We start from the raw sequence: 27,800 nt of genomic DNA on the forward strand, positions 1-27,800 counted from the left end.
AAAAGAGCACCGGACAAAGATCGAGCGATAAACAAGAGAGAGTGAGATAAGAACCCTTTGGGAGGAGGGACGAGAAAAATAGAAGAGCGCAATACTTAGATATAGAGTCGATTTCCGTCCCTCCACTTATCCACTATAAATTTATAACCCCGTCTCTCTCTAGCGCTCCTACGCGCAGCTGCACTTGACTGTTTTTCGTCTCGCTCTCCGTAAAGCTGCTTTTCCACGCGGCTTTTCATTTATTTAGTTTATTTTATTTTTTTTTTTTTCACTTGGTTAACTTCTTATTTAGGTCGGAGATATACTTTGTTGCGGACTTGAAAAGTGAGGTTTTCAGTAGTACGAGTTTACGGTGCGATCGGACACAAAAAGGCTTTTACCACTGATAGCAAACCGAGTATATTTGTACATGTTGTATAGATTATAGTTTCACCGGATTGTCTTTACTTCCGAGGGTGTCAGCAAAAAATCGTCAACCCATTGATCAAAAACACAATAGGTGCGGTATAACATATATTATTGAATGACGAAACGTATCGTTATGAGATAAAAGGCAAAAAACACACGATCCCAGTGGAAGAGCAGCTTAAGCACCTTCCACTCTTGTCTTTTCCCACACTCTCCCGATTCCGCGGTCGATCGACACGGCGCAGCTCCGCGAGAGTCTGTGTCCGCACGCACCCACACCTCACCGGCCCCTTCTCTCTCTCTCTCACACACACAGCCCGTCAGCTGTTTCGTGTTTACTAGCAAACAAAGGACGGCTCCCGGAGTAGTAGGGAGAGCCCCCGCGGTGCAGATACAGAGAGAGAGCGGAGTGGCAGGCATAGGACAGTCGCCCAGAAACCAAGAGAAGACAGTTCAGTGCCGGACGCCGAGCGGAGCGCTCCTCTTCCTCCTTTGCCTTTTTTTTCCACTTGTTACTTTTTTTTTTTTTTATTGTTTACCCTTATACCTAACGTGCAACCTGCTGTTGATTGTACGCTCTTTCGCCTCCCTGTGTAACTTTGACGCAAAAGGTATAAAGAAAAATCCAAAAGTGCGAGACAAGCATGGTGGAAATCGTTGCTCCGGTGAAAGAAAAGACGCGTTAGGTATACTCACACGGGTGAAGGTGAATAATATCATACGCTGCAATAGGTTATATCTTACCTGTCCGTATGTACATACATAAGCGCGCGCGCATGCAGTGCATCAGTGGTGTGTTGTTGCGCGAGTCGAGCGAGCTGCAGGAGAGAGAAAGATAAAAAAAGAGAAGAGAGAGAGCAGCGATCGAAGCGAGAGAGAGAGAGAGCACACGGGTATACGTCGTGCGAGACGGCACTGTTTGTGCAGTATACACAAGTGCGAGCCCTTTACCTCCCTTTCCTCCTTCGCTGCAGCGGTGACAGCGGTGTTCTTCCCTTTGGAGACACGGTTGCTCTACTATCGGTGCACAAACTCATCACAACAAACTCAACACAAACAAAAAAACAAGAAGGATGTAGACATGTACAATATGACACAACATGCAGTGGTGTTTTCGCGAAAAGTGTGTTCTGGTGATTTTTGACCCTTGACGGCGAGGGGAGGAAGGATACATATAGAAGGGGCGACCAGGATAAAAAAGGGGAACGTCGTCACGGTGGAGAAACTCTGCACCGCGCAACATAATTGCGTTGCATATACAGCATACGCACGTACGCACACAACGGCCAAACAGTGAGTATAATATATATATAGCATTGTCATGTACGTGTAACGCGAAAGAGAAAAAAAAATACAATGCTACCGAGGGTGTACACGGTGTGATCCTCTTTTTTGATGTATAGTTGGAAACACTATGGGGTTTTGTCGTGTGTGTATATACATACTTATAACGTGCAGTGTCAGTTTGCTCAGTTGGTACCTATATATACTGTATAGGTATATGCACGGAAAACTGGTTATTTGCAGATTTTAGCGCCCGCGCAATACCCTATACTTACTGCGTACTCCATAGTTCCTTTTTTGTGTTTAGTTTTTTTATTTCCTCCCCCCCCCCAAGGGATGTTACATCCCCTTCCAAATTGCCTATTTTTATTATGATCCCAAAAAGTGCCATTTTCACCTGTGTATGTACGTAACAGTTCTTTGGACGTTTATAATACTTGAGGGTTTTCTCTCTATTGTTTTTTTCCTACGCCTTTGCTATCGAATTCCGAAACAAATCTGATAGTATTGGATTGATGTATGCAGGTACATAGTGAGAGAAGGTTTACAAAATCTAAGGGCGAGGTTGGTGGGCTTTCGCGGATTATCGACGTTTCTTTCGTGCATTTGCGCTTAGAAAGTGATAGTGTGTGTACGTACAGCTTTCATTTTTGCCGTGTCTGTGCGTTAGTAATTTTTTTCTGTTTGCATTGGCGATTTTGCGTTTTTGGCTGATTTTATCAGAACATTAGTCCAATGACAGCTCGTTACACAAGTCAGATTAATTTCCTACTGTTATTCGCAATACATCAAAAATAGTTTCTCTGCCTCAGGAAAAAATAAAGTTTTTAAGGTTTACGAGCATAGGTAAAAAGTTCATAGTCTTGTGTTACCGTTCTATGTGTATTTTCTATACGCGAACAAAACAAAAAATTCTTTTGAATGTGTCTTCTGACACTTGTGCGCTATTGCGGCAAAAATATATTTTTTACGTTCTCTGGTGCGATGAAAAAAAAAGAAGAATTTAATGCTATTGTGCGTATGCAAAACAAATGTATACGCTTGTCGTGTGGTTAACACTTTGTTGTCACACGTGACTGCTGTGAAAACGTGATTTCATATATTTTTTTTTTGTCGTAACACATAAATAAATCTTTGATGTCGACGAATATATTAAGCAGTGAATAAAATAAAATTTATCTAAAAGTGCATCAGAATTCCATACTCTGAATGTATAATTATTGCATTAAAAAAAAAAAAAAAAAAAAAAAAAGCAGAAAACAGTTAACCAAGTGCATGTGTACGAAACATAAAAATGTCATTTGCATTGAATACGCGTTTGAAATATATATATATATAAACACAGTAATAAAGAGAATGATACAATACCACTTTGTAAAAAAGTAAGCCGTTTCTTTCAATGCCTTGCCAACGTGGTGTTCAGTAAGCACATCCACTTGCATTTTTGTTAAGTGATTCAACTTTTTATAACCTTATTTAATGCACGTTGAATGTATGAAAGCATTTTTCAGTGCATTTATTAAAATATTTACGAAAAAAAAAAAAAAAAAAAAACCGTTATCTTAAGTGCTTGCCGTAAATGTACCCACTAGAACAAATTTAAGGTGATTTCAGAGGGTAGTACCTACCGTGTCAAGCAGGAGGGAGGGGGAAACATCACCAATCAGTGAAGCTTTTTTTTAAATTCATTGAATTTTTTCGGCCAAAATCGTTACCAAAAAATTTTTCAAGTATTAATTAATGCGAACAAAGTCGTACTGCTACTTTAATCCAAACTATTATTTTTAAATAAAATAATAATTATCAAACAAAAGCCATAAAAACATGGAAAATAATAGTGCGACGCGATACAACCAAATGGCCTCCAGAATGTTTGTCTGTCTAACATTGAGACTTAAAAATTTCCCCATCCACACTTGTTCTTGAATGACATTAGAAGTGTAGTGTGCAAAAAAAAAAAAAAAAAAAAAACAATCCTCCGAAAAAACATAAACATCAACCAAACAATGTAAACTCCAAATGAACCCCATGACAAAGGATCACAGGGTTAAAGGTCGCTCATTCTCGTGTATTCGCAAAAGCTAACGAATGAAATAATAACAATGATGATTGAGTATACTTATACTACTCGGTTACCAAAACACGAGTAAAGTACACACCGCGAGGTGATCTCGTAAAGCTCTACGTGAAGAAGCAACAAGAGCAGTATATGGTAATACACTTAGCCCGGCACACATGATGGAAATAGGGCTTTCGGGGCTATTATACAACTCGGACGATATCCCGAGGCCCTGACCCGATTTCGTCTCTCTCCTCTCTCTCTCTCTCTCTCTCTCTCTCTGTCCGTCTTTTTCCCGCAACGACGCCGCTCCCACCCCAGAGTTGAGAAACGCTGCTCTCCGCGGCTTGTGCTCCAATTTACATATATGTATATACACATCATGTCCAACCAAGACCCAAGACCCACTGACAAAGTGTCAACGAATATACGTGTGTTTTTACATTACTACGCGTATTTACGCTCACCAAAGCCCTCCCGACCATGTGTGCCGTGCTTCTGAGTTATAACAACATGCACGTAGTGGAGGAGTTTAATTTTGGAGCGTTCATGTGAACATACCGCTCTCGTGCGGCCTCTTTTTTTTTCTTTCTACTTTAACGTTATGGTGGGTGATTTGATGATGGACACGCGTTTGGACTACTTTTACGGGAGAGCTTTTTTTTTCAATTATACTTGCTGGTACCAAAAGGTGTCAAGAGCAGTTCGTTAAAACGACTCCTTTCGGTGCAAAACCACCGCTTGGAGAAGCAACGACGCGATTCTTCGCAATCAAAGTATAAAATATATAATGACGCCCGCGCGAAGACAAAAGCGCGACGAGCTTTTCACACGTGCCTTCCTCTCGCGGCTCCTTTACTTTTCATACACCGATCGACAGTTGTGTTTTTCAACGCGGGTTGTCATAATATACTCTCTCGGCGAGGATTTCAACATATTCCCTCTGTTTGAAGGTGCTTTCGCGTTAAAGACTCGTTTTTCTCTTCGCGTTGCACGATGATCGTATTTAACACTCTTGGCGCTGAGAGAAGAAGGGTGTGTTGTGGTGCTCGTCGTTCGGGTATAATGCCATTTTTACGTCTCTCTCATTCACACTTTCATAATTAAGCTCGTACGAGTCGTGCTCTTGTGAATCATTGACGTCGAAATTTCGTTTGTTCCCTTTTCATTGCGGCACTTTGTTTCGTAACACCGAAATTCAAGTGTTGATTCGATTAATAACGTATACGTATAATTACGGGCGGGTACGGGTAAAAAAAAAAAAAAAAAAAAAAAATCGGCTTTCGTGAAAGCAAAAAATGCGCAAACACATTAGTTGCGATTGAAAATTTTCATTATGCTTAGAAAAAAAAAAACAAAAAACACGTGGTATCGTATTTGCGCAAGGATAGAAAAAGCGTACGAATAACCATTAAGGTAATGGCACGAGGCCATGGTAATCCATTGTACTTCCAACGCAATATCGTCACTCATTATCACTATTGGTGCCTAATTTTTTCAGTCTATCGGCTTTGTTAACGATAACCTCCGCGTACTATTTCTTCCTCTCGATTAAAAACTTGTTTTTCATATCAACAATGCAGTCTTATTTTTCATTATTATTATTGCGAAGAGTATAATTATCTTCTTATCTGAATGAACTTCATTTTACATTCGATCATCTTTCTATCTTAAAAAAAAAAATGAGTCGCAGTGATAGTGCCCCTGTAGGACCCGATGCCTTTCCCTGCACTTTGGTCTCCTGAACCACCGTACTCTGTACTACAATTTGATTCCTCTCACTTCATTGTACCAAGAATAACCAAAAACTGGTTAATTATTCGATAAAATTACGGATTTTTAAGTTTTCAGGCATGATTATTTATCAAATAGTGTTGTTTATAATGATTCTGCCAACGTAAAAGTTATTGGTTGTTGTTGTAGACTTGAATAATAATATTTGTACCAATTTTCAAGCCAATCCTATTTTTGGCTTATGAGTTACAGAAAATAGTTGGTCAAATATTTCGCGTCTGATTGTTTATTTAATAACAAAAGTTATCAACTTTCTATAAAATATAGGCGAATGGGACGTTTTTTTCATTAAAAGTTCTTATTACTTTGTAGAGCGCTCCATATAGTACGTCGGCTAGCTTCAGCTTCATCAAAAACATACGGTGACCCAACTGTGAACAATACATTTTGCAGCGCGCAAAGAAGCACAAGCGTACCGTTGGCGTCTCCCCGCAGGTTCGGGTTCGTTAAACCCATCCACTGACTCTCGCGCCGTTTCATTTGTACTTTTTCCTTCGCCTCCTTCGCCTCCTTTCTCGGATTTTCAACCGACACACCGTCTGACTTACGCAGACTTTCGAAAGTATAAGTACATCATCGCACGTGTCACTCGCAGGTAATTGACACGCGCGCACCAGGTGGAAAAACCTAGTCCTGCTTCCCTCCTTTTTTTTTATCCCTCGCTAGTCTCAATGTCGTATATATTTTTGGACACGCGGTCAAACTTGTTTTGTAAACAACGCGCCGTCGCGCTTTTACTTTCTATATCAGCTGGCGCCCCTCCTCCTGTTCCGCTCTGCGGTTGGTAATCTCCCTTCTTGTCTTTTAACGCGGAAAAAAAGAGCGCGCTTCTCGTGTGTGTGTATTTCCATGCTACGGGGACTAAGTGGATTTTTTGAAAACAAGCGAAAAGATGACGGAGGAAAATGAAAATCATTTCGGTTTGGTCGCGCCTCTACCCGAAAAAAGTGATCATCATGGTCCGTACACTCCTTTGGAATGAGCGTGTTAGTAAGCCATTAAGGCGGATGGAGAGAATTATTTGAAACATGAAACATGTCCTTGTGCTTCAATTTAGTACAAAGTCTTTGAAAAACCAAATTAACGTTACATGAGAGAAATACAGTAACCAACAAGTTTTTTTTGTTTTTGTGTTTTTAGTACACTAAGGTTACCCAAATCATGTACAACTGTGACAAATCTCTTTCTTACCTTTTATTTTCTCGCAATGCTCCATGCAATTGGACAAACGGTGGGTGTAACGTGTTGGAATCAATTCACTTCTCAGATGTAGTATAGGTACCTATACACTCTTTCCTCCATTGTAAAAAAGTACCCGTACTCGTACAGTTCCGTGGGAGCAAATGCAGTACTTGTTATTTTCTTCGCAAGTCACCGTCACACACACAATTTCCAAGTGGGTAAGGGCCAACCTACCATTACCCTGGTATATATCGAAACGGTATATTTACGATGTGGTAACGCTGCATCAGACCCATATGCACACTACGCTTTTGACGTATCGTATATTTATTACGGGGCACGGGACGACCAATCAATCAAAGTTGGCTCGTTGTTTGGCTAGTGACGCAAGCGTCGACTATCCATCGGTTATCCTTGCGTGTCACGTGCAGTGTGTGGTTATCCAAAGCCTCTTTTTTTTTCAGTTTTACAGGAAGACAATTTAAGTGTTCACTTGGTCTTGAAATACATGTCATGTTTCGAATTGAAGTTCTTGAGAGTAGCGGGCGTAAGTCAACTCCATTAATCACTATCCAAGAACTATAATCGTCGCTATCACATATACACCCTATGCTTGCACGATATATTATTATTACACCTACTTTTCGCTTTTCGTATTTTCGATGCAGCAAAATAAATGGAAAAAATTTGTGGTTAAAAAAAAAAAAAAAAAAAAGAATAAAAACAACCCCGAGACTAAGTCACATTTTCGGCTTCGATGTGCGGGGACAGGCCATTTGTCGAGCCATTTGTGTCAAACTTGTATCGTCACCTACATCTTGGAGGAAAAAAAGAGAAAAAACCTGAAACTACGATGCACCCATCGGCAAAAGTATGTTTCTTCCGTTCCACTCCCTCGGTGTGCCCCCCTCGGCGTATATCGAGCCCTGGAATCGCCGTAGGCCTAGAAACGCGCCAATCGATCCGCCGTCGAACAATCCATCTTATCTTTCGGCCTCCCCTATGGATGTAGGAGCTTTTTCACTCGCATGATGTACGTACAGATTATTAGGTACATGTTTTCCGAGTCTTCGTATGAAATCAAAGTCAATTCGTCGAAGACATTCATTGCTCGGTATATAGTGGAAAAGTTTGTCATACCACTCGCGCTAGGGACATCCGTATGCGGTTTTCTCATGCACTTTCATCAAGAACAAACACTTTGCTCGAGGGCACGGGTTACTTACATTTCATCCCCGAGATTCGTCCTGGGAGTATATATATATACTCGAGACAGTAATTTCGGCTCATCGTGCACGGGAGTGTTGTCCATATGATTGAGCGTTCGCCTAACTTTCTTCGTAATGCGTAGTATATTGGCTTGGAAATGGGCACCACCTGCAGTTACGTACTTTTGGAAAGAAAAAAAATTGCACCTTCGGGTCCTTTAGGTAATGGTCCCGCACGAAAAATCCACGCCGCTGAATCGCGAAGCGGCTACGGAAGCACCGGCAGCACGCCATAATGTGGAGCATAATATGGTATATCGTACACCTACACGCGATAACAAACTTTCATCGCTCGGAGGAAGGGAAAGAGGGAAGCGCACGTGCGTCCAACGCTCTCCTCTACTTGGGTAAACACACGTGTGATGGACAAGCAGCAGCGACCTGTTTAATTTTTTTTTTTTTCTGTGCGCGCACGCTCGAAAACAAAACATAATTTTCGTGTATTTTTCGGACGTCTAAATTACGTGGCCTCCGGGATGATGAGAATAACGCCGACGGCGAGGCCGTTTCCGCTAGACCAAATGGATTTTTGCGTATACGATTTGAGGCACGCACCGAGTACCCCGTATATTTCACAATAAGACACGCCGGTTTACGCAACGTCCGCGCTTTGAGCGTCAAAAAAATCTTAATTTCCCGCCAGTGTATACTTGTACCCGTGACTTCTGTTGTTTTTTTTTTTCCCAAATGATGTTATTTTTGGACTTTTGCACGAAAAACCCGAGAGTAGTGCGTGTATACGAGGTAGCTGTACCGATCGAATATTAGCGTTTGCTCGGCGATAACGATTTTAGAAAGCCAAGCTGCATTTCCCCTCGAAAATATTTTGAATCCGATGCAAAACCGTGTGCGTCGACGGGCTTTTGCTTTTAACGGGTGGTTGTGCGAAAATAAAAAGAGAACACCTGCGGCGAGGTATATATTTATATCGACCAGGGTTCGATCGATCTTATTGGGCAATAAAAATCAAGTGCTGGTTGGGTGCGATTTTCCGCGTGTGTTTTAGTACGCGTTGGTGCATGCACTCGATGGGGCTACAGCGATCGACTAATTAATTGAACAGCTTGTAAAGTAGGAGTATGTACCTAATACATAACAGAAGAAAGGGCCTGGTCTACCTCGACTGAATCTATTGGCGGTGGAAAATCGGTTGAGCGTAAATTTATCGCTGAAGCGGGTGTACAATATAGTTTTAGATCGGAACCATACTGGTTGTTATTTTTTGCGAGGAATGAAAAAAAAAAAAAATACACATCATACGTGCACGAGCTTTATCGCATGCACATACCGATTTTCCGATTTTCTATACCGATATCTCCGTTTTAAGCAATGATATAATTAGGAAATAGAGAAAAAAACCTCCAACAAAGTCTACACCTCGATCTAATTCTTTCCCTTTCCATGTTGACCACTGTGTGTGACACACACAACACCCAAGACGATAAATCCATGGTATCCGAATCCTTGCGCTTTCTTTCGCCGGCTAGTAAGCGAGAATACGAGGATTTATTGTCGTTAACCAATGCGTATAGGTACCGCACGCGAAAACTAATATATAGTAGCCTCATACACGAACGAGAGCAGCAAGGCCGTCTCGCCCACTCAAATATAATCATCCAGTGTACACCGGCTCTCTTTTTAACGAGACTACATGAGCTCGTTTGTACATTTATATATCCACTGCGCGTGTGTGTGAAGATGTCTGTATGAGTGCGTGTGTGGTTTTGCATCTCGTTCGCCGTTGCATTGTTTCACCCGCGGACGAAGCTTTGGACGAAAAAAAAGAAGGGAACGACTGTCCACATGCAGTTTTCAGATTTTCGGTCGAGTCATCGTCCTATATACTGTGTACCAGGTATCCTAAACCAGAAATCGTAAAACAGCGATACCGTACCGAGCACGCGTATGACCCCCCGTATAAACGTTCGAGGCACGCGAGGCGTGTAAAAGGCACTACGTTGGCCCTCTGATTGCGAGCCGTTACGAAGAAAAGTGCACGAGCGTGCGTCGGGAGGAATAACACGCGTGTAATAATTATATATGTATATATGTGTACACTGTAGGAGCGCTCAGGTAAGGATAATATTATAGCAGTGGGATTCGCGGAAAGGCTCGGTTTCGTTCTTCCACCTCGCGCTCTCTTGTACGGGAGCTCGCTCCGTTTAGCTTTTTTTTTATTGTCATCTCCTCTCGTTCTCGAGTCCCCGCGTACTTAGTTTCCATCGCGACTGTGCGATACAAGTGCAGCACACGCACAATCGAATTTCATCGCGATACGCGTCTAATGCGACTTGTGGTTATTTTATTACAGGCGCGGTGGTGGTGCAGTATGCGAAATCGTTATTGACTCTTACCGATCGCGGCTCGAGATCGGTATGTATACATTTGCGTGTCTGTTTTTTTCTTTTCAACAACGTTTCGATATACGTTGGGACGGGGCAAAAATCTTAGCGCACCGCAGAGAAAAGAAGAGACGATCTTTATTCGCACGTGTGCAGTTCTCGTGCGTTTCGCAATCGGCTCGTCCGCATCTGCAACTCGCTCTCATCTCCCGATCGAGCATCGCACGCGCTTCGCAGGCCCGCACATATATATTTAGCCGATGTAGAACAGACCGAGCTTGCGCTGGCCGCTCTTATGACGCGATCGACGAAAGTAACGGGGAAGATCGGGAGTGACGAAACGCGGCGCCCCCCCCCCCCCTTTAGCAGCAGCGCTCTGTCTGTGGGGTAATTTTGAAAATAGGTTACCAGCCGGATTTCGCCTTCCCTCTCCATCCCCGTATTTTCTTTCGTCGAGCTTTTTGCGCAAAACAAACGCTCACACCTGCAGTACACTGCCGATTCGATCGGCTTGTTATCTTTCAACTCGATAGACCACACACGATGGGGAGATTATTTACAAACGAGCCGGTTACTTTCTTCCATGCACCGCCGTGGCTCAAAATTTCCTCTTTATTTTATTTTTTTTCAATTCCTCTTTTACGTATATATACGTACATGTTGTAGATACACAATATGCTATATATATATTCGCAAGAAAGTTGGTAATTGGCCGTAATGCGATTGCGGTTGTGGAGTTCGCGCCGGGAGAAAGAGAGGGAGAGGGGATTAAGATCACCGAGTAGAACCGAGAGGAAAAATACAAGCCGATCGACGCGTCTTTGGGTTGGGATTTTTGACTTTGCGGTTTGTCGCTGAAACTCAGCGCGAAAAACAAAAGAGCAGCTCGTAAACTATAGCGAGTCGCACTTTCTTGGGTCCGTAACGAGGATAATAAGCTGCAGCGCACCGTTAGCCTTGGAAAGTTTATACATAGCTCTCCTGCATTTTCATTATTCCTCGGGCACACGCGTAAACACATTGTGGATTATCGTTAGTATCCTCAATTTTTTTTTCCCCCTCCCAACGATTTCTAGTATATTGTTCAATTGACCGAGAGAGAGAGAGAGGATGTCTCGTTACCATACCCAGGCAGTGTAACATCGCCGATGCAAAAGATCGAGAGAGAGAGAGAGAAATGATGTACTTGTAGGCCATAGACGCGATGATCGTTAAAAAACACAATATCCCCCTAAAGAGGATCATTATGTTGTACATATGTTGTATACCCGCGCGGGAGAAATTTCTCTTCTCTCGGTCCGGTGGAAAAGAAACCACGGGTTGTTTATTATTGTTGTTGTTGTTTTTTTTTTTTTTTTTTTTTTTTTAATTCTGCCATCTATTAAGTACATTACACATAAATATCACTCAAAGACACGCGCGTTCCATTATGTACCCGCGCGCGGATGTATATTACTTATACACACAAGTGCACACGTGTGCCGCGGTGACGCAACCCGGGCGTGAAATTCGAAAGGACTTTTCCTCTCGTTGTTCAAGTACTTATATATGTATATATTACACTTTTCTCGAGAGCTCCTGTACACAACACTCGCTCGTGTTTTTGTACCCTTCGAGAGAGATCCTGGTAAGAGCTTCGTCGCTATGTATACCATACACAAAAGAAAAAAAAAACAATAAGGTGCGATTGATAAAAGTCGAAAGCATAAATCCAAGCGCGGCATTGAGCGAACGTTTATCGGCGGTCCCGCTTCTTAGTACTTACACATGAAATGTGTGTGTGTGTGTATAAAAAGCGCAGATAGTACGGGATAAGCAAAGGCGGGTGGGGGGTGATCTAGAACGGCGATAAGTTCGGACGCGATTTAACGTCCGCGTCCGTGACTGGAACACGGATCATAGGTACACTACTATATTAAATTTTATGTATCATACGTACACACACAGTCATTAAAACGTTCACTTTTACCGCGGCACAAGATACGTACATAGGAAAAGAGGAGGTTTTTTGATTACTCGTGATGTGATTTTGGTCGATTTAGGGTGTAAAGTATACATAGAGGGGCTTACGTAAAACCATATTTGTCCGGACTCGCGTTTAATTGCGGCACACGCTAATGCGATTTCTCCGGTTGCTACACATGGCCGTTTGGATATTTTCGATCGGCGCTTGTTTGACCGAAACGAAAGTTATGTATCGTAGACACTTGTTTATTATAGTGATGTTGACGCGCGTTAGTGGTAAGTAGTCATAAATTTTTGCCAGAGCCCGAACGCTTTGGTACAAAGGAGTCGCGTTGTTTACCTCAGAAATGGTATATATATACACACCCATACTTATACACTGGGGAAACGTCACGAATCATATTGAGCTTTAAGCGCGATTTCGATTTCTGCACGTACCAGGTGTACCGCACACGTTTGCCACCGTTTCACCAAATAGACCGACGATTCAGCGATGTGACATACTCGTTGGGTGGATGCTCCACGGATTTTTTTGTTTTTTGCTTTCGTTATAGAGCCAATCGATTATATTTCCGATAGGTACTATAGTTTTATTCATTTGGCAAAATTTCCTCCATTATATAAATGTACACAGAGCGTTTCTCCTCTCCGGCGACCCTCAACAATATACACCACGACATCGTCTCCGGCTGAATCAGCTTTAAGATTATAACATACAGTATGAGCTCTTTATAACGTACACGAAGATTATACTAACCCACCTTTGGCAATGAATCACGCGCCGCGCGCCGTATACCTATGGATATTTGATTCCATATGATACGCGCACCGAAAGCGAGAACGGGACGGGGCGCGCTCCGGTGGCCGTACATTTCGGTCGTAGCGCCGTTGGGTATTCTAGGCCGCGGAGAAGCGGTTCTCCTTTGGTTTGTTCGGCCACGGTTGTACGTGGTGGTTCTGGCACAGGGTCAAGGCCGCGAGAGATTTTCCGGATTTAGAGCGAGCGAGTAGGTATACGTGTGCGCGCGAGACACCTAATTAGACAGCCGGGGCTCGGGTTTCCTCCGCTTCGACGTATGACGGCCGGAGGAGCGAAGCAAGGCCCCAACGGCAATGATATTTCATTTGGACATTTTTGGCGAAATAGGTACATAATATGCTTTACATGGTGGGGATTGCCCTCTCAAACATCGGAAAAAACAGTAGCAGCAGCATCAGAGTGTCTGCTTTTCCTCAACGACACCCGATACGATTGCGAGGCTGCATCTGCCTGACGCGTAAGACCGATCTCCCGTTCGCTCCGTACGACATCAACCAACCAACCAACCAACTCGTGCACGTGTGTATATTATATGCACTCATACCTACTATATATACATTTTTTTTTTTTTTTATATATTATAGTGCTTTACGTCCGGCTCCTTTGATAAGGGCACTACTATGGGCACTTGGCACTTGGGAGAAGGAAGGGAAGAGGGATAGGTGGCCTCCCATTAGAGGAAGGGGGTAGAGGGAAATTAGGCAATTTTTGCTGCGAGGAGGTCGCCTAAACCCTCCTCAAGGAGCATTGCGTGTTGGAAAAGCACATGTGAAAATACACAGAAGTACTTGCCCGAAAAAGTTGCACTATGTATACATACTTGAACGATCAGGCACGAGCTCTAACGAGTGTGTAAGCGCTGGTAAATATATACATGTACATACAATAATGCAACTTTCGCGTTGCCACACACACGGCATACTATATCATATGTATACACATGGGGCACAGAGAGGCAGTACATATATATATAGGAGAGCCGCGCTCGCCACCGCGGCTGGAGAAAGTTTAATTTCGCATGGCCGTTGAACCGATCGCGCTATTACGTAGAGGAGCTATAAAGCTGCCGCAGCTCGCCTCCTCCTCTCTCTCCCCCTTTTTATGTGTTTACCTCGTTATATTATACCTATATGTATACGTTGCGCGTTGCACGGGCTAAGCACGTATGTTTCACGAGCATATTCAATAAAAGCGTTTTCGCTGAAAATGTGTTATGTGGGCCGATTCGTGAAAACCGATGGTTTTTGGGTGTTTGTACGAGGAGCGAAAGAGAAAATGTACCTATACATCAAAGCTCGCATAGTTGGATGTAAAAATAACCCGATCATTCGGCGAATCTGCGAAAACCAATCAGAGGACCGTAAAAAATCGAGGGCAAGAATCCACACCTTCGTTTTCTTCTTCGCCACCGTCCCAAGCGTGTGTATACGTATATACATGTCTACTCGGCAATAAATATCAAAAAACTTGGCACCGTGATCGCCTATTTTTTTTTTTTTTTTCCCCGCCTCACTGTAACCCGCGTGCCTTCCAAACGAGCCTGACACACATTCCCCGCGCAAATAAATTCGTCAAAGCTATTCACGTAACTACAGAGGGAAAAAACTGATACAACAATAGTGTACGAAAACCAAATCGGTAAGACAGGGATCTGCAGTCGTAGCCGTTACTTTTGCATGTACCGAGAGGCTCCCTTCCGTGTCGTTTTGTGCCGTGCTGGCGTGTATCATAACGTGTATGTGTACGTAATCTGGGTCCCCGTTAATCAGCCACTTACGAGCTTACTATCCGTGTATCTGTACATCTTTCCGCTCTTGTGTCGACGGCTCCTACGAAGAATCGTACTCCACAAAATATCCAACGAAGAATCGTACGCGCAGATATATTCCAGCGAAGAATCGTACAGGCCACTTCTTTCCGACGAAGAATCGTACAGGCCACTCCTTTCCGACGAAGAATCGTACAGGCCACTTCTTTCCGACGAAGAATCGTACAGGCCACTTCTTTCCGACGAAGAATCGTACACGCAGATATATTCCGACGAAGAATCGTACGCGCAGATATATTCCGACGAAGAATCGTACGCGCAGATATATTCCGACGAAGAATCGTACAGGCCACTTCATTCCGACGATGAATCGTACGTGCACCAATATACTGACGAATAATCGTACAGGCCGCTACAATAACATTTACATAAAAAATACAATGAGAATAACTACGGTACCATTATCGTTATTTAGACACATATTACCCAATTATATCACCCAATAACACAAGCGCCAATCCCCACACAACTAAGTGCGCTTAACAGTCCCTTTATTTATTTAACATAAATTAAATAACACAAGCACCAATCCCCACACAATCCAGACCGTTGACTGGTCCATTCAATTATTTAAAACAAATTAAATAACACAATTACCAATCCCCACACAACCCAGATCGCTTATTGGTCCCTTTATTTATTTAACATAAATTAAATAACACAAGCGCCAATCCCTACACAACCCGGGGCATTTACTGGTCCATTCATTTATTTAAAATAAATTAAATAACACAAGCGCCAATCCCCACACAACTAAGTGCGCTTACTGGTCCCTTTATTTATTTAACATATATTAAATAACACAAGCACCAATCCCCACACAATCCGGACCGTTGACTGGTCCATTCAATTATTTAAAACAAATTAAATAACACAATTACCAATCCCCACACAACCCAGATCGCTTATTGGTCCCTTTATTTATTTAACATAAATTAAATAACACAAGCGCCAATCCCTACACAACCCGGGGCATTTACTGGTCCATTCATTTATTTAAAATAAATTAAATAACACAAGCGCCAATCCCCACACAACTAAGTGCGCTTACTGGTCCCTTTATTTATTTAACATGAATTAAATAACACAAGCGCCAATCCCCACACAACCCGGGGCATTTACTGGTCCCTTTATTTATTTAAAATAAATTAAATAACACAAGTGCCAATCCCCACACAATCCGGACCGTTTACTGGTCCATTCATTTATTTAAAACAAATTAAATAACACAAGAGCCAATCCCCACACAACCCAGAGCGCTTATTGGTCCCTTTATTTATTTAACATAAATTAAATAACACAAGCGCCAATCCCCACACAACCCGGGGCATTAACTGGTCCCTTTATTTATTTAAAATAAATTAAATAACACAAGTGCCAATCCCCACACAACCCAGAGCGCTTATTGGTCCCTTTATTTATTTAACATAAATTAAATAACACAAGCGCCAATCCCCACACAACTCAGTGCGCTTAATAGTCCCTTTATTTATTTAATATAAATCAAATAACACCAGCGCCGAATCCCACACAACCCGGAGCGCTTACTGGTCCCTTTTTTTATGGAAAATAAATATAATGATAAGACAAGCGCCAATCTCCACACAACCCGGAGCATTCACTGGTCCATTCATTTATTTAAAACCAATTAAATAACACAATCGCCAATCCCCACACAACCCGGAGCATTCACTGGTCCATTAATTTATTTAAAATAAATTAAATTACACAAGTGCCAATCACCACACAACCCAGAGCGCTTACGTGTCGCATACTTATTTTACAATCAATAAAGTAATAAGGCAAGCGATAATCACTATATAAGCCAGGGCGCTTACTAGTAGCATTAATTATTATTAAAAAGCATTGAATTATAATTCTGGATAGTCAGGTGATAAGCACTCGCGTTGTTCTTTAATAAAATTGATCGATTATTACAGTGACCAGTAAATGCCCCGGGTTGTGTAAGGTTTGGCACTTGTGTTATTTAATTTATGTTAAATAAATAAAGGGACTGCTAAGCGCACTGAGTTGTGTAGAGATTGGCGCTTGTGTTATTTAATTCATGTTAAATAAATAAAGAAACCAGTAAGCGATCTGGGTTGTGTGGGGATTGGTGATTGTGTTATTAAATTTATTTTAAATAAATAAATGGACCAGTAAATGCCCCAGGTTGTGTGGGGATTGGCGCTTGTGTTATTTAATTTATGTTAAATGAATAAAGGGACTGTTAAGCGAACTGAGTTGTGTGGCGATTAGCGCTTGTGTTATTTTATTTATCATTTTAATTATCAAAGCGGCCAGTAAGTGCTCCGGGTTGTGTGGGGATTGGCGCTTGTGTTATTTTATTTCTTCAATTAATAAACAAAGCGGCCAGTAAGCGCCCCGGGTTGTGTGGTGATTGGCGCTTGTGTTATTTTATTTATTCAAATTATAAACAAAGCGGCCAGTAAGCGCCCTGGGTTGTGTGGGGATTGGCGCTTGTGTTATTTTATTTATTCAATTAATAAACAAAGCGACCAGTAAGCGCCCCGGGTTGTGTGGGGATTGGCGCTTGTGTTATTTTATTTATTCAATTAATAAACAAAGCGACCAGTAAGCGCCCCGGGTTGTGTGGGGATTGGCGCTTGTGTTATTTAATTTATGTTAAATGAATAAAGGGACCAATAAGCGCTCTGGGTTGTGTGGGGATTGGCGCTTGTTTTATTTAATTTGTTTTAAATAAATAAATGGACCAGTAAACGGTCCGCATTGTGTGGGGATTGGCACTTGTGTTATTTAATTTATTTTAAATAAATAAAGGGACTGTTAAGCGCACTGAGTTGTGTGGGGATTGGCGCTTGTGTTATTTAATTCATGTTAAATAAATAAAGGGACCAGTAAGCGCACTTAGTTGTGTGGGGATTGGCGCTTGTGTTATTTAATTTATTTTAAATAAATGAATGGACCAGTAAATGCCCCGGGTTGTGTGGGGATTGGCGCTTGTGTTATTTAATTCATGTTAAATAAATAAAGGGACCAATAAGCGATCTGGGTTGTGTGGGGATTGGTGATTGTGTTATTTAATTTGTTTTAAATAATTGAATGGACCAGTAAACGGTCCGGATTGTGTGGGGATTAACGCTTGTATTATTTAATTTATTTAATTAATAAACAAAGCGGCCAGTAAGCGCCCCGAGTTGTGTGGGGATTGGCGCTTGCGTTATTTAATTTATGTTAAATAAATAAAGGGACTGTTAAGCGCACTGAGTTGTGTGGGGATTGGCGCTTGCGTTTTTTAATTTATGTTAAATAAATAAAGGGACTGTTAAGCGCACTGAGTTGTGTGGGGGTTGGCGCTTGTGTTATTTAATTTATGTTAAATAAATAAAGGGACTGTTAAGCGCACTGAGTTGTGTGGGGATTATCGCTTGTGTTATTGGGTGATATAATTGGGTAATATGTGACTAAATAACGATAATGGTACCATAGTTATTTTTATTGTATTTTTCATGTAAATGTTATTGTAGCGGCCTGTACGATTATTCGTCAGTATATTGGTGCACGTACGATTCTTTGTCGAAAAGAAGTGGCCTGTACGTTTTTTCGTCGGAATATATCAGAGCGTACGATTCTTCGTCGGAAAATATCTGCGCGTACGATTCTTCGTCGGAAAATGTCTGCGCGTACGATTCTTCGTCGGAAAATATCTGCGCGTACGATTCTTCGTCGGAAAATATCTGCGCGTACGATTCTTCGTCGGAATATATTTGCGCGTACGATTCTTCGTCGGAATATATCTGCGCGTACGATTCTTCGTTGGAATATATCGACGTAGGCTATTCTTCGTTCAAAGGCTCGGGGAGTACGTTTCTTCGTAGGAACCTCTGGAGTACGATTCTTCGTAGGAGCCGTCGGTGTATGCTCGTCTTTTTACATACATACGTGTGCTTATTCGTTCTTGTTCCGTTTGATGTACTGTTTCGTTTTTTTTTTTTTTTTCATGAAAATTAACGCGTTTCTCACTCAAGACGTACATCTCCCGATTGCTGCGTTTATCTCGTGCACGCCCGTGTATACATGTATAATTACGCGCAAACAAAAAAGGAGAGCAACTATTTACGCTAGCAAGTACAAGATTCGGGTAAAAAACCACACTGTGTACATCCCCTGCCTCCTTCTCCCCAACGTGAGTCAGAAAAACTTTGTACCGATTCATTAGTCACAGGTAACCAGGAACTAACGATCCCCGCGTGAAAAAAACCCAGTACCGGTGGTATACTCGAGTCCAAAAGGACGCTTTTCACTGCCCTTTGTGCATCAATCCTCGAGCCTTAACCTTCCAAACGCGCACGAGTATAGTCGGTCTTGGGAAAAATGGCATCGCGGTCTGACCATATTCGTGGCCTTTTTTTTCTTCCCTCCCCTCGAAGCTGGGAAACCGGTTGTTGTTTAGTCGAGGGGGGGCTGCGCCCACGCGACGAGACTCGCTTTTTATACACGTACATCATCCCGTGATTGTGCGCGATACCCCGAGGAATGCGTCCGCGCGATTTTTCTCGAGATGACTAACTCGTATTGGCTAAAGTGCCTTTTTTTCCGAGTATAGTTTCAATGGCACGAGCGCCATTGGGATGCTATCGGGAACAAAGGACTGTGACGCGGTTTGTTTTCGCTCCAGTTGGCTTTGCCCCCGGAAACGCGCAAAAGATCGACAGCTGTTTGGTTTCCGTCGAAACGACTCTGCGATCGAAGGTCGGAAAAGTTTTGCGCGCGTGCGGTGTACACTGCACGCATATAGAAGAGTTTGTATAGGCACGCATTTGTATAGCTCGAGAAAACACGGAGCACAAGCAAATATTGAAATACCATCCATTACCTCTGCTTCTTTTTGCTATTGCACACAAATTGCGAAACATGAAGAAACACACTCGTTAAAATATAAAAATACTCTTCGAGGAGCGTATTGACAAAATTTCGTGTCGTGCGGGTTTGAGCGAGATGATTCAGCAGTATATCCTTATCCACCACGCAGTCCCTCTCGAGGAATCAATGAACAGAAACAAAAGTCCCAAATGAAATAAAAAGTGCAAATTTCCACGATGCGCGTATTTTGCTCGATAAAACAAGATAGGCACGTGACGTTAGCACAGCGAGTTGCCGTAGAGAGAGAGCGAAGCAAAAAAAGAGCGCGAGGAACAAAGGAACGACACACAATCGGGGGGGGGGGAGGAGGCGAGCTAGCGACTGCACACATAAACACATATACACACAGAGATAGAGAAAGGAGAGCGGGAGGACACGTCGGGAAGAGAGGGCCACCCGGCGCATGTGTTGCAACTTGCAATATCCTTCTGTCTCGGGCTGTCGAGAGTCGCCGTGCTCGCGAGTTTATCCCTGTCACCCTCGTGTCCTTTTCATCTGATTTTTTTCTTGCATCGGCACCTCTTCGAGTCAGCGTTTGTTTTCACTTTTTCAAGCAAGCGCTCCCATCTTCAATCGAATGAGGAAAAAAAAAAAAAATAGCTCAGACTCGCGAGAACAATCCACGCACTTTGCTGCGTCGTCACACGACGCGAGGCCGCGCCAATACACTTCCGCGAGAATCTGGATCCGATAAATAAACAGCGACGCTATTACACACGTGTTTATCTTTGAGAAGAAGCGTAGGAACGACAAAAAAAAAAAAAAAAAAAAAAGGTAGAACGGCACGTTTTTGTTACTCGATAACGATTTGCTACAAGCCCGCGCGTAGCGAGCTATATTGGGCGCTCATTGAATAATGGCCCCTGCGCAATATATATATGCTGATAAGCCTTCTTTTTCTGCTCCAAGCTCAAACATTTTTTATTCACCGTGTGCATACATGTACCGATGAGCTTTTTTTTCTTCTTTCGCATGCCGATCGCTCGCTGGTAAAACTTGATTTTCCAAGGATTATCCGTCTATTTGATTACGTGTAGGTAAAATTAAGTATATGTACTTTGTCTTGTGATGTCACGAGTAAATTCTTCCCTGCACATCGCGCTCCTCAAGACAATGCGAATATGCAAATTAGAGTGGCGTTATACCTCCATTTAACAAGCGAACAAAGTAATATACTTGTTTTTCAAACAAAAGCGTTATCCGCAAATAACCATTATAGTGATTATATAAAAAAAAAAAAAAAAAAAAAACCATGGCGCGCAATTAAATTTGATGTAATTGTTGTGTCTGTCAACAACAGAATGCGCTGAAGATGCCGTCGCTGCTGGAAGCGCTGGAGCTCAAGTACGGCGACACGCCGGCCGATTGTTGCCTAACCGACGACGAGCAGGAGCCGGTGTTGTCGGGCTCGCCGCGCAGCGCCGCGCTCTCGGTGAGCATCTTCATCCCGAAAAAGTCGCCGAGGCACACAGTCCCGGCCCTGCTGGTGCTCCAGGACTGCGACATCGAGTGCGCGGGCGCCGACGACGAGAAACTGCGCAACAAGTGCCGGAACGTCGAGGAGCTCGATCTCGCCCAGAACAAGCTGTCCAAGTGGGACGAGGTCTTTGGCATCCTCCGACACATGCCCAAGATCAAATTCGTCAACCTCAGCTTCAACAGTCTCCCGGAGACGCTCGAGGTGGGTTTCTCCTTTTTTTTGTGAGGCATCCCATCCCTGGATCCGACTTTTCCTCGAACGAATATATAACTGAACGACACTTTTGTTTCTTGTAAACCAGGTAAAGGATGGAAAATACGACGCGTTGCGTAATCTCGTGTTGAACGGGACGCGGGTGTCGTGGTCGACGGTCCAGGGCTTGGTGCGGCTGCTGCGCAACCTCGAGGAGCTCCACCTGTCGCTCAACGAGTACAAAACGGTCGAGTTGAGCTTCGACAAGCCCGAGAATCGCAACCACACCCTCAAGAAGCTCCACTTCACGGGCAATCCCATTGAGTTCTGGCACGAGATAGCCAAGCTCGGCTATGGGTTTCCGAATCTGGAGAGCCTCGTGTTGGCCGAGTGTCCCATCAGGTCGCTAAACATGGAGGAGCAGGTCAGGTCGGAGAACGCGGAGAACGAGGACACGGAGAACATGAACCACATTGTCGAGAGGAATAATGGGCTGCACCTCGAGAATGGCTGCACTGGAAAGAGTGAGTGCAGTGTTGTCATGGGCGGTTTTTTATTTAGCCCTTCGTGTTTTTAAATAGGCAATTAACAAGTCAGTTAAAGCCCTGCAATGAAAATGAATTAAATACTTTGATGGTGGGTTACTCCCATTTTAGTACAGGAATGTAAGAGGAAGCTCCGATAAGAAATTTCTCAAACAGGCTGTCTTACCAAACCTGACCTTTTTCTACTGATGCCCGTGCTTCGTATCAATTCCTCTTTTGTCCGATGAATTATACTTAGGATTTTTATCTTTACTTGAGCACTCGAGCACAAACATAAGATACTAGTAATCTATTTTGTTACATCAGTAGCAGGGCTTAATTGAAAGCTTATGATTGATTGTCTGACCAAACTCGATCTCATCTACTGACAATTAAAAAAGTCGTCTGTTATTTTATGTACAAAAATCTTCTGATGCCAAATGTTTTCATTGTTCCTACATCTTGAAATACTCAATTCTTTGTTGGTACAAATAAGACGCTTAGGTATAATGTTTTATTTGTTTCATCGCGATGTTTCAATAATATTCAATTATGACCGACAAGTAAATTTTTTTTTTTATCATCAGTCATGATGTTTATACCCTCTTCAGGATCTTTAATCTGCTATCAATAACTTTCATGTCCACCAAAAACCATTAAATGATTAAAAGCTTCAAATTGTCATTGAGTGTCTTTCCAAACTCGATCTTTTTCTACTGATACATGATTTTCCCATTACTGCCAACACCTTAAGATGCTAAATCGTTGACTTGGATCGTCGAATCAATTGATCTTCACTTTATAATGTTTATATCATTGTATTCTTCATTGATAACCAATGTCTTGATAGTAAAGAATGTCCGAGCAAATCCAATCTATTTCTACTGATGCCATAATGATTTAAATCCTATATCTTGAACTTGCATTCAAACACTTTTTTATATCGAAAGCTTTTATTATTCGAGTAAAACCAGCGACATTAACGTTTGCACAGGTAAAAAAATGAAGAAATTTCCTTAAAAACCCATTTACATGTCAACAGGCAACAGAAACTTCGAGGAGGACGACATGATGCCAAACTACTGCAGTCGAACGGCGGGTCCAGTGACGACGACCATGACCCCGGCGACCGAGTCCGAGTGTTGCGTCGAGTCGAGTAAGGCCAGATCGGCGCACGACCCCTTCAGGCAACTCAGGTTCCTCAACGTCAACGGCACCCTACTCTCGACGTGGGACGACATCGACAGACTCGCCCGTTTTCCCGCTCTCAAGTCCCTCAGGATCCAAGGATGCCCTCTGTTCGAGGTCCGACCCTCTTCTCTTTCCGTAATCACCATGGTATTTTGAAAATCAAGTCAATATTACCGGTTTGTGTGTTGTCTGTTGCAGAGCTCGCGCGAATACACGGAGCACGAGAGGCGCCAGCTGCTGATAGCCCGGCTGCCCAACGTCGAGACCCTCAACGGTGGCGGCGTCATATCGTTGCAGGAGCGCGAGGACGCCGAGCGAGCCTTCATCCGCCACTACATGGACAAACCGGAGGCCGATCGACCCACGAGGTGAGCCGACCCTTGGGAGGCGATGGTAATTTGTGGAGAAAGTTTTTGCGTCAACGAGTGATTTTCTTTGTCTGTTTGCGCGAAAAGCAGGTACGACGAGTTGGTTGGCATTCACGGGAAACTCGATCCTCTGGTTAACGTGGATCTCACGCCGGAGAAGAGGGTCAAAGTGAAATTTACGTACGGCGACCTCGTCGAGGTGAAGTTTCGATCCGATTACCCGTGTCTATGTATACTTTTGCCAAAGAAAACCGGGGCTTTGGATGCGAATGAAAAATTGATTGTTTGCAGGTGAGGTCGGTCGACGTCTACAGGACGGTCTTTGAGCTGAAAACCAAGCTGGAGTCGATGGTGAAGATTCCTGCGAACCGCATGAGGCTATTCTACATCGACCAAGTGCGTCGTGTGTTTTGAGACAAAAAAAAATTATCTTTTATTTTCAAAGTACGTACAGTATTGATAAAAAAAAAAAAAAATGTATTTTACAGGAGTTGAAATCCTTGTACGGGCCCGAGGAGATGTTGTACCCGAGCAAGCAGCTGTACCGGTACAACATCCGCAACGGCGACGAAATAATAATTGACAGCAAACTCAACCGCTTCGCCTCCCAGCAGTCCTCGACGACTACGGCGGCCCAGCAATCGTCCATACGATCCTGAGGGCGATCCTGCCCGCGCTAAGGTCCGCCTTGGGCGCGAACGGGGTACGCTACATATATCGGACGAGATTATCCTTATCCTTCTTACCATCATTATACAACAATGTCGATGAATTTGTATGCGACCAAGTGGGAGTGGAACTCCCGAAAAGTGCAAGTGTGCGCGCGTCCCGAGGACGATTTGTCGCGAGAGGACGCCGACAGTGATTTTGATATTTATCCACGACGTTACGAGTACATTAATCTTCATAGCGGCCGTATTTGTCTGTCGATTTTTCAAGGGTCCGAAGGGGTGCTCGAGTCGATTGAATTGCCGTCCGTGTTGTTGTCAGTGGCGAGGATCTCCCTCGCGGTGGGTCCAGTTTCAAGAGGCGGGGTTTTTCCGGATTGAAAATGGAAAATGTGGTGTGGTGGAAGAATTCGACAAAAGGAGAAAAAGAAAAAAAAAAAAATTGAAAAACCGAATTTTGCAGAACCGAGGCGATGGTTGCTTTGTGAGAGCCATCCGATCTTCGTGTTTTGGGTGATTTGCGAGCAACTACCTTGTAACTCTGTAAAGAAAAAAAAAAAAATGGAAAAAAATTGTAAAATGACTTGAAAACGAATAGATTTGATTTTCACATCTTGATCTGGGTGTTATCGTGTAATGAATACCTTCGTCGAGTTGATGTAAATTGTCCGATGGATACCGTCACGTTTTCCGGAATATAACGGCTGAATTATCTCAAATGCCGTGTAGCCAAAGATGAGAGAAAGTGAAATATTTTTGTAACTCTAGAAATGGACAGTTGTGCGTGATTTCGGCAAGCAATACGAGCAGTCGTTGAAATTGTATGAAAACTGATGAAAACAAATAGGTGCGGACCTTTAACTTTTCAATCGTAAATGGGAATTTCGGAGCATAATACGTTAATCCGATTATCAGGCATATTTTGTGATTTAAAAATTCTGTCATTTTTTGTTGAAATTTTTATTTTTGATATCATCGAGGATCATGAAAAAAAAGCAACGAAAGAAAAAACAAAAAAAAACAATTCATTTTCATTATCTGTAAATATGACTGCGTCGTCAATTAATACAAACATAACAACAAAAAGAATGATTTTCCATGATTTCTATTCGTTCTTAATCAATGATACAAATAGCATTGTGAAATTGAAAAAAAATATATATATTAGCCAAATGACTGCAAATTTCTTTTAAATGCATAATAATTAAAAAAAAAAAAAAAAAAAAAATTATCCACACAGCAAAATACAGGCATTTTCAGAAGGAACTTGTAAAAAAAGGTCTCGGGTGAGTCGCAGACGAGAAAAGCAAATCGGAAGAGTCTAGCCTTGAAGAGTCATTTTCCAGTGCCTGCAATAGCGATAAGTGGATTTCGGGGCGCGATATTACTTTTTAAGAGATGCTGATCGTCTGACAAATCAATGAATTGTTCACATTCTGTAATAATGTAAACATAACAAAAAAACATACAAAAAACAAAAATCATCGAATGATGAAACAATCTACTAAAAATTTGTGTTCACATCTCAATTACGTTTCATTTGAGAAAAACACCATTTTATCATCCAATAAAATAAGTGTATCAAAAAAAAAAAAAAAAAAAAATTACTATGATTCATAAAAATTTCGACGAAGCGCCGCAGTGTCCGTAATCCCTTGAAGGAAATACTCAAATTAAAAAAAAACCACGTGACCATTTTTATATAACACTGTCCCCTCCCCCATGTAAATAATATGAGAAAAGGATGCGGAGAAGCGCATTATTCGAAATTACTTTGGCTGTCTTGTTCATGATTTTTGTGGATAAGTAGATGACGAGGAGAATCCATCAAAACGTTTACTGGCGCAAAGAAAAGTGGTGTTGATGTCAAAAAACGTACGTACGTGTACTAATGCGTAGAAAGTAATAAAACAGATTATTAAAAAATGAAAAAGTTGTTGGTACCTTGAAAAAAAGGGGTACGATCTCGTTGTTTGGATTTTTACTTAAACTTTTTGTTCGTTTACAGCCCCCGGATACTTAACGAAATAATGTCTTGGTATTGAGAAAGATGTCGCAGTTTACTTTCATAAAACTAATCAATGAGTAGAAAATTCATTTAGTTTTTCTATGAGACAAGATAACCACTTTGTCGTTGTATCGTGTAAATATAAATATTATGATTTACTTTAACTTTATTTCGGCGTTTGTGTAAACAGTTTTCACGCATTGCATTATAGCTTTGTTACTGTTTATACTAAATTTTGTAATTTCTCAAAGATTTTTCGTTTCATTTTTGTTCGTAACAACGCCACTACGAGTAAAATAAAATAGACTAATTTTGTGATTTATGTATAATGGGATAAGTGAATGTTGAAATACCGACGACTAACAGTGTACATAACGCAAAAAAAAAAAAAAAAAGAAATTACCGAGCAAAACTAAGTTTAACTGCCGCAAGTATACATAAAATTTTTTATCGATTTTATCTATCGTTTGTTGCGATTATAATTACTATTATTTTTTGTTTTATTGGACACTTTTATCGACGTACACATAAAATAAAAAAATACGATAAAGAACAGCGACGCTTTTTACATGTTGTATTTGTTACGTATATAGTCCCATCTCAGATTTTATTTGGAAGACGATGATTCCTTGGAATAAATGTGTTCATCGAACGCTCGTCTTCCGTTTATTATTTTATTATAAGTTAAGTGTGATCATTAGTGATATAAAAAAAAAAAAAAATTAAAAAAACTTGAATAAAGTTGCTTAATCATACTCTTCTTAAAGTGAGTTATTTTTACGACCTTCAAGCTTCCTTTTTTTTTTTCTGGCCTTGAGAGAAAAAAATAAAAAAAAGTACATACAAATAAAACCTCAGAGCACTCCAAAGTACCCGATTATGCTGAAAAATTTCTTTCCCTCAGCATCATCATGAGACCATCAATAAAAATGATCGTACTTCCTATGCCGAAAGGTAAAAATCAATCACTGGTCAGAAAAGCTCATAAATCTATCCAACCGCGAAAAAAAAGGAGAAATTCACAAAAGCCTTTGGCACTGCCCCGTAATCCCGTCTCAATTTACCCCGTCGCTTCGTCATCGTTGCGTCATAGCTGTACGCGTGACGCAAGCTGCTGCCCGCGTTTAACGAGCTTTCAAAGCTCGTACCTCATTTCCCGTTCTTTCGCCGTCATCGTCCGTGCACGCGTTATATCAGCGGTAGTTTAATTTAGATCACACGCCGGCACTTGCTTCGATCGAGGGAGTACGGGATGCCTCGGATTTGCTGATACGGTTAATTGAGTTTTAATTAATCGCCCAATCGTATACCACCTATCGCGACCTCAATTTTTCATTTTACGAGTTCAAGCATTACTCGCTTACTCAATTGCAAAAAAATAGTTTTTCAGGGAGATGACGATCGTTACTTTCCAATAAGTCTCTCCAACCACGACTTTTTCCACTCAATCTTACTTTCCACGAATACTTGATCGAGAATTTTCATTTTTCACCCTCCAGCTGAAAATTCATGGA

The 27,800-nt window shown here is 42.0% G+C and overlaps 1 protein-coding gene across 3 annotated transcripts; it reads left to right on the forward strand.

Annotated features, from left to right (window-relative positions):
- The first annotated feature begins 836 nt into the window (after window positions 1–836).
- On the forward strand, window positions 837–25,498 carry mlt (tubulin folding cofactor E like protein mlt). 3 transcript variants are annotated; one of them, XM_089594372.1, is made up of 9 exons: window positions 837–1,701; window positions 21,156–21,536; window positions 21,637–22,051; window positions 23,094–23,123; window positions 23,187–23,356; window positions 23,441–23,610; window positions 23,701–23,809; window positions 23,902–24,006; window positions 24,099–25,498. In XM_089594372.1, the coding sequence occupies exons 2-9, from the start codon at window positions 21,168–21,170 to the stop codon at window positions 24,267–24,269; spliced, it is 1,539 nt and encodes a 512-aa protein (XP_089450498.1). In that variant the 5' UTR covers window positions 837–1,701; window positions 21,156–21,167; the 3' UTR covers window positions 24,270–25,498. The 3 variants fall into 3 exon arrangements, with proteins under 3 accessions (XP_089450498.1, XP_014211891.2, XP_014211892.2); XM_014356405.2 differs by having other exon boundaries at window positions 23,094–23,356; window positions 23,698–23,809; XM_014356406.2 differs by having other exon boundaries at window positions 23,094–23,356.
- Window positions 25,499–27,800: the final 2,302 nt, after the last annotated feature.

Source organism: Copidosoma floridanum, unplaced genomic scaffold (assembly GCF_036245765.1).
Source record: "Copidosoma floridanum isolate Cflo_tuat_1 unplaced genomic scaffold, Cflo_Japanese_pri ptg000021l, whole genome shotgun sequence".
NCBI lineage: Eukaryota > Metazoa > Arthropoda > Insecta > Hymenoptera > Encyrtidae > Copidosoma > Copidosoma floridanum.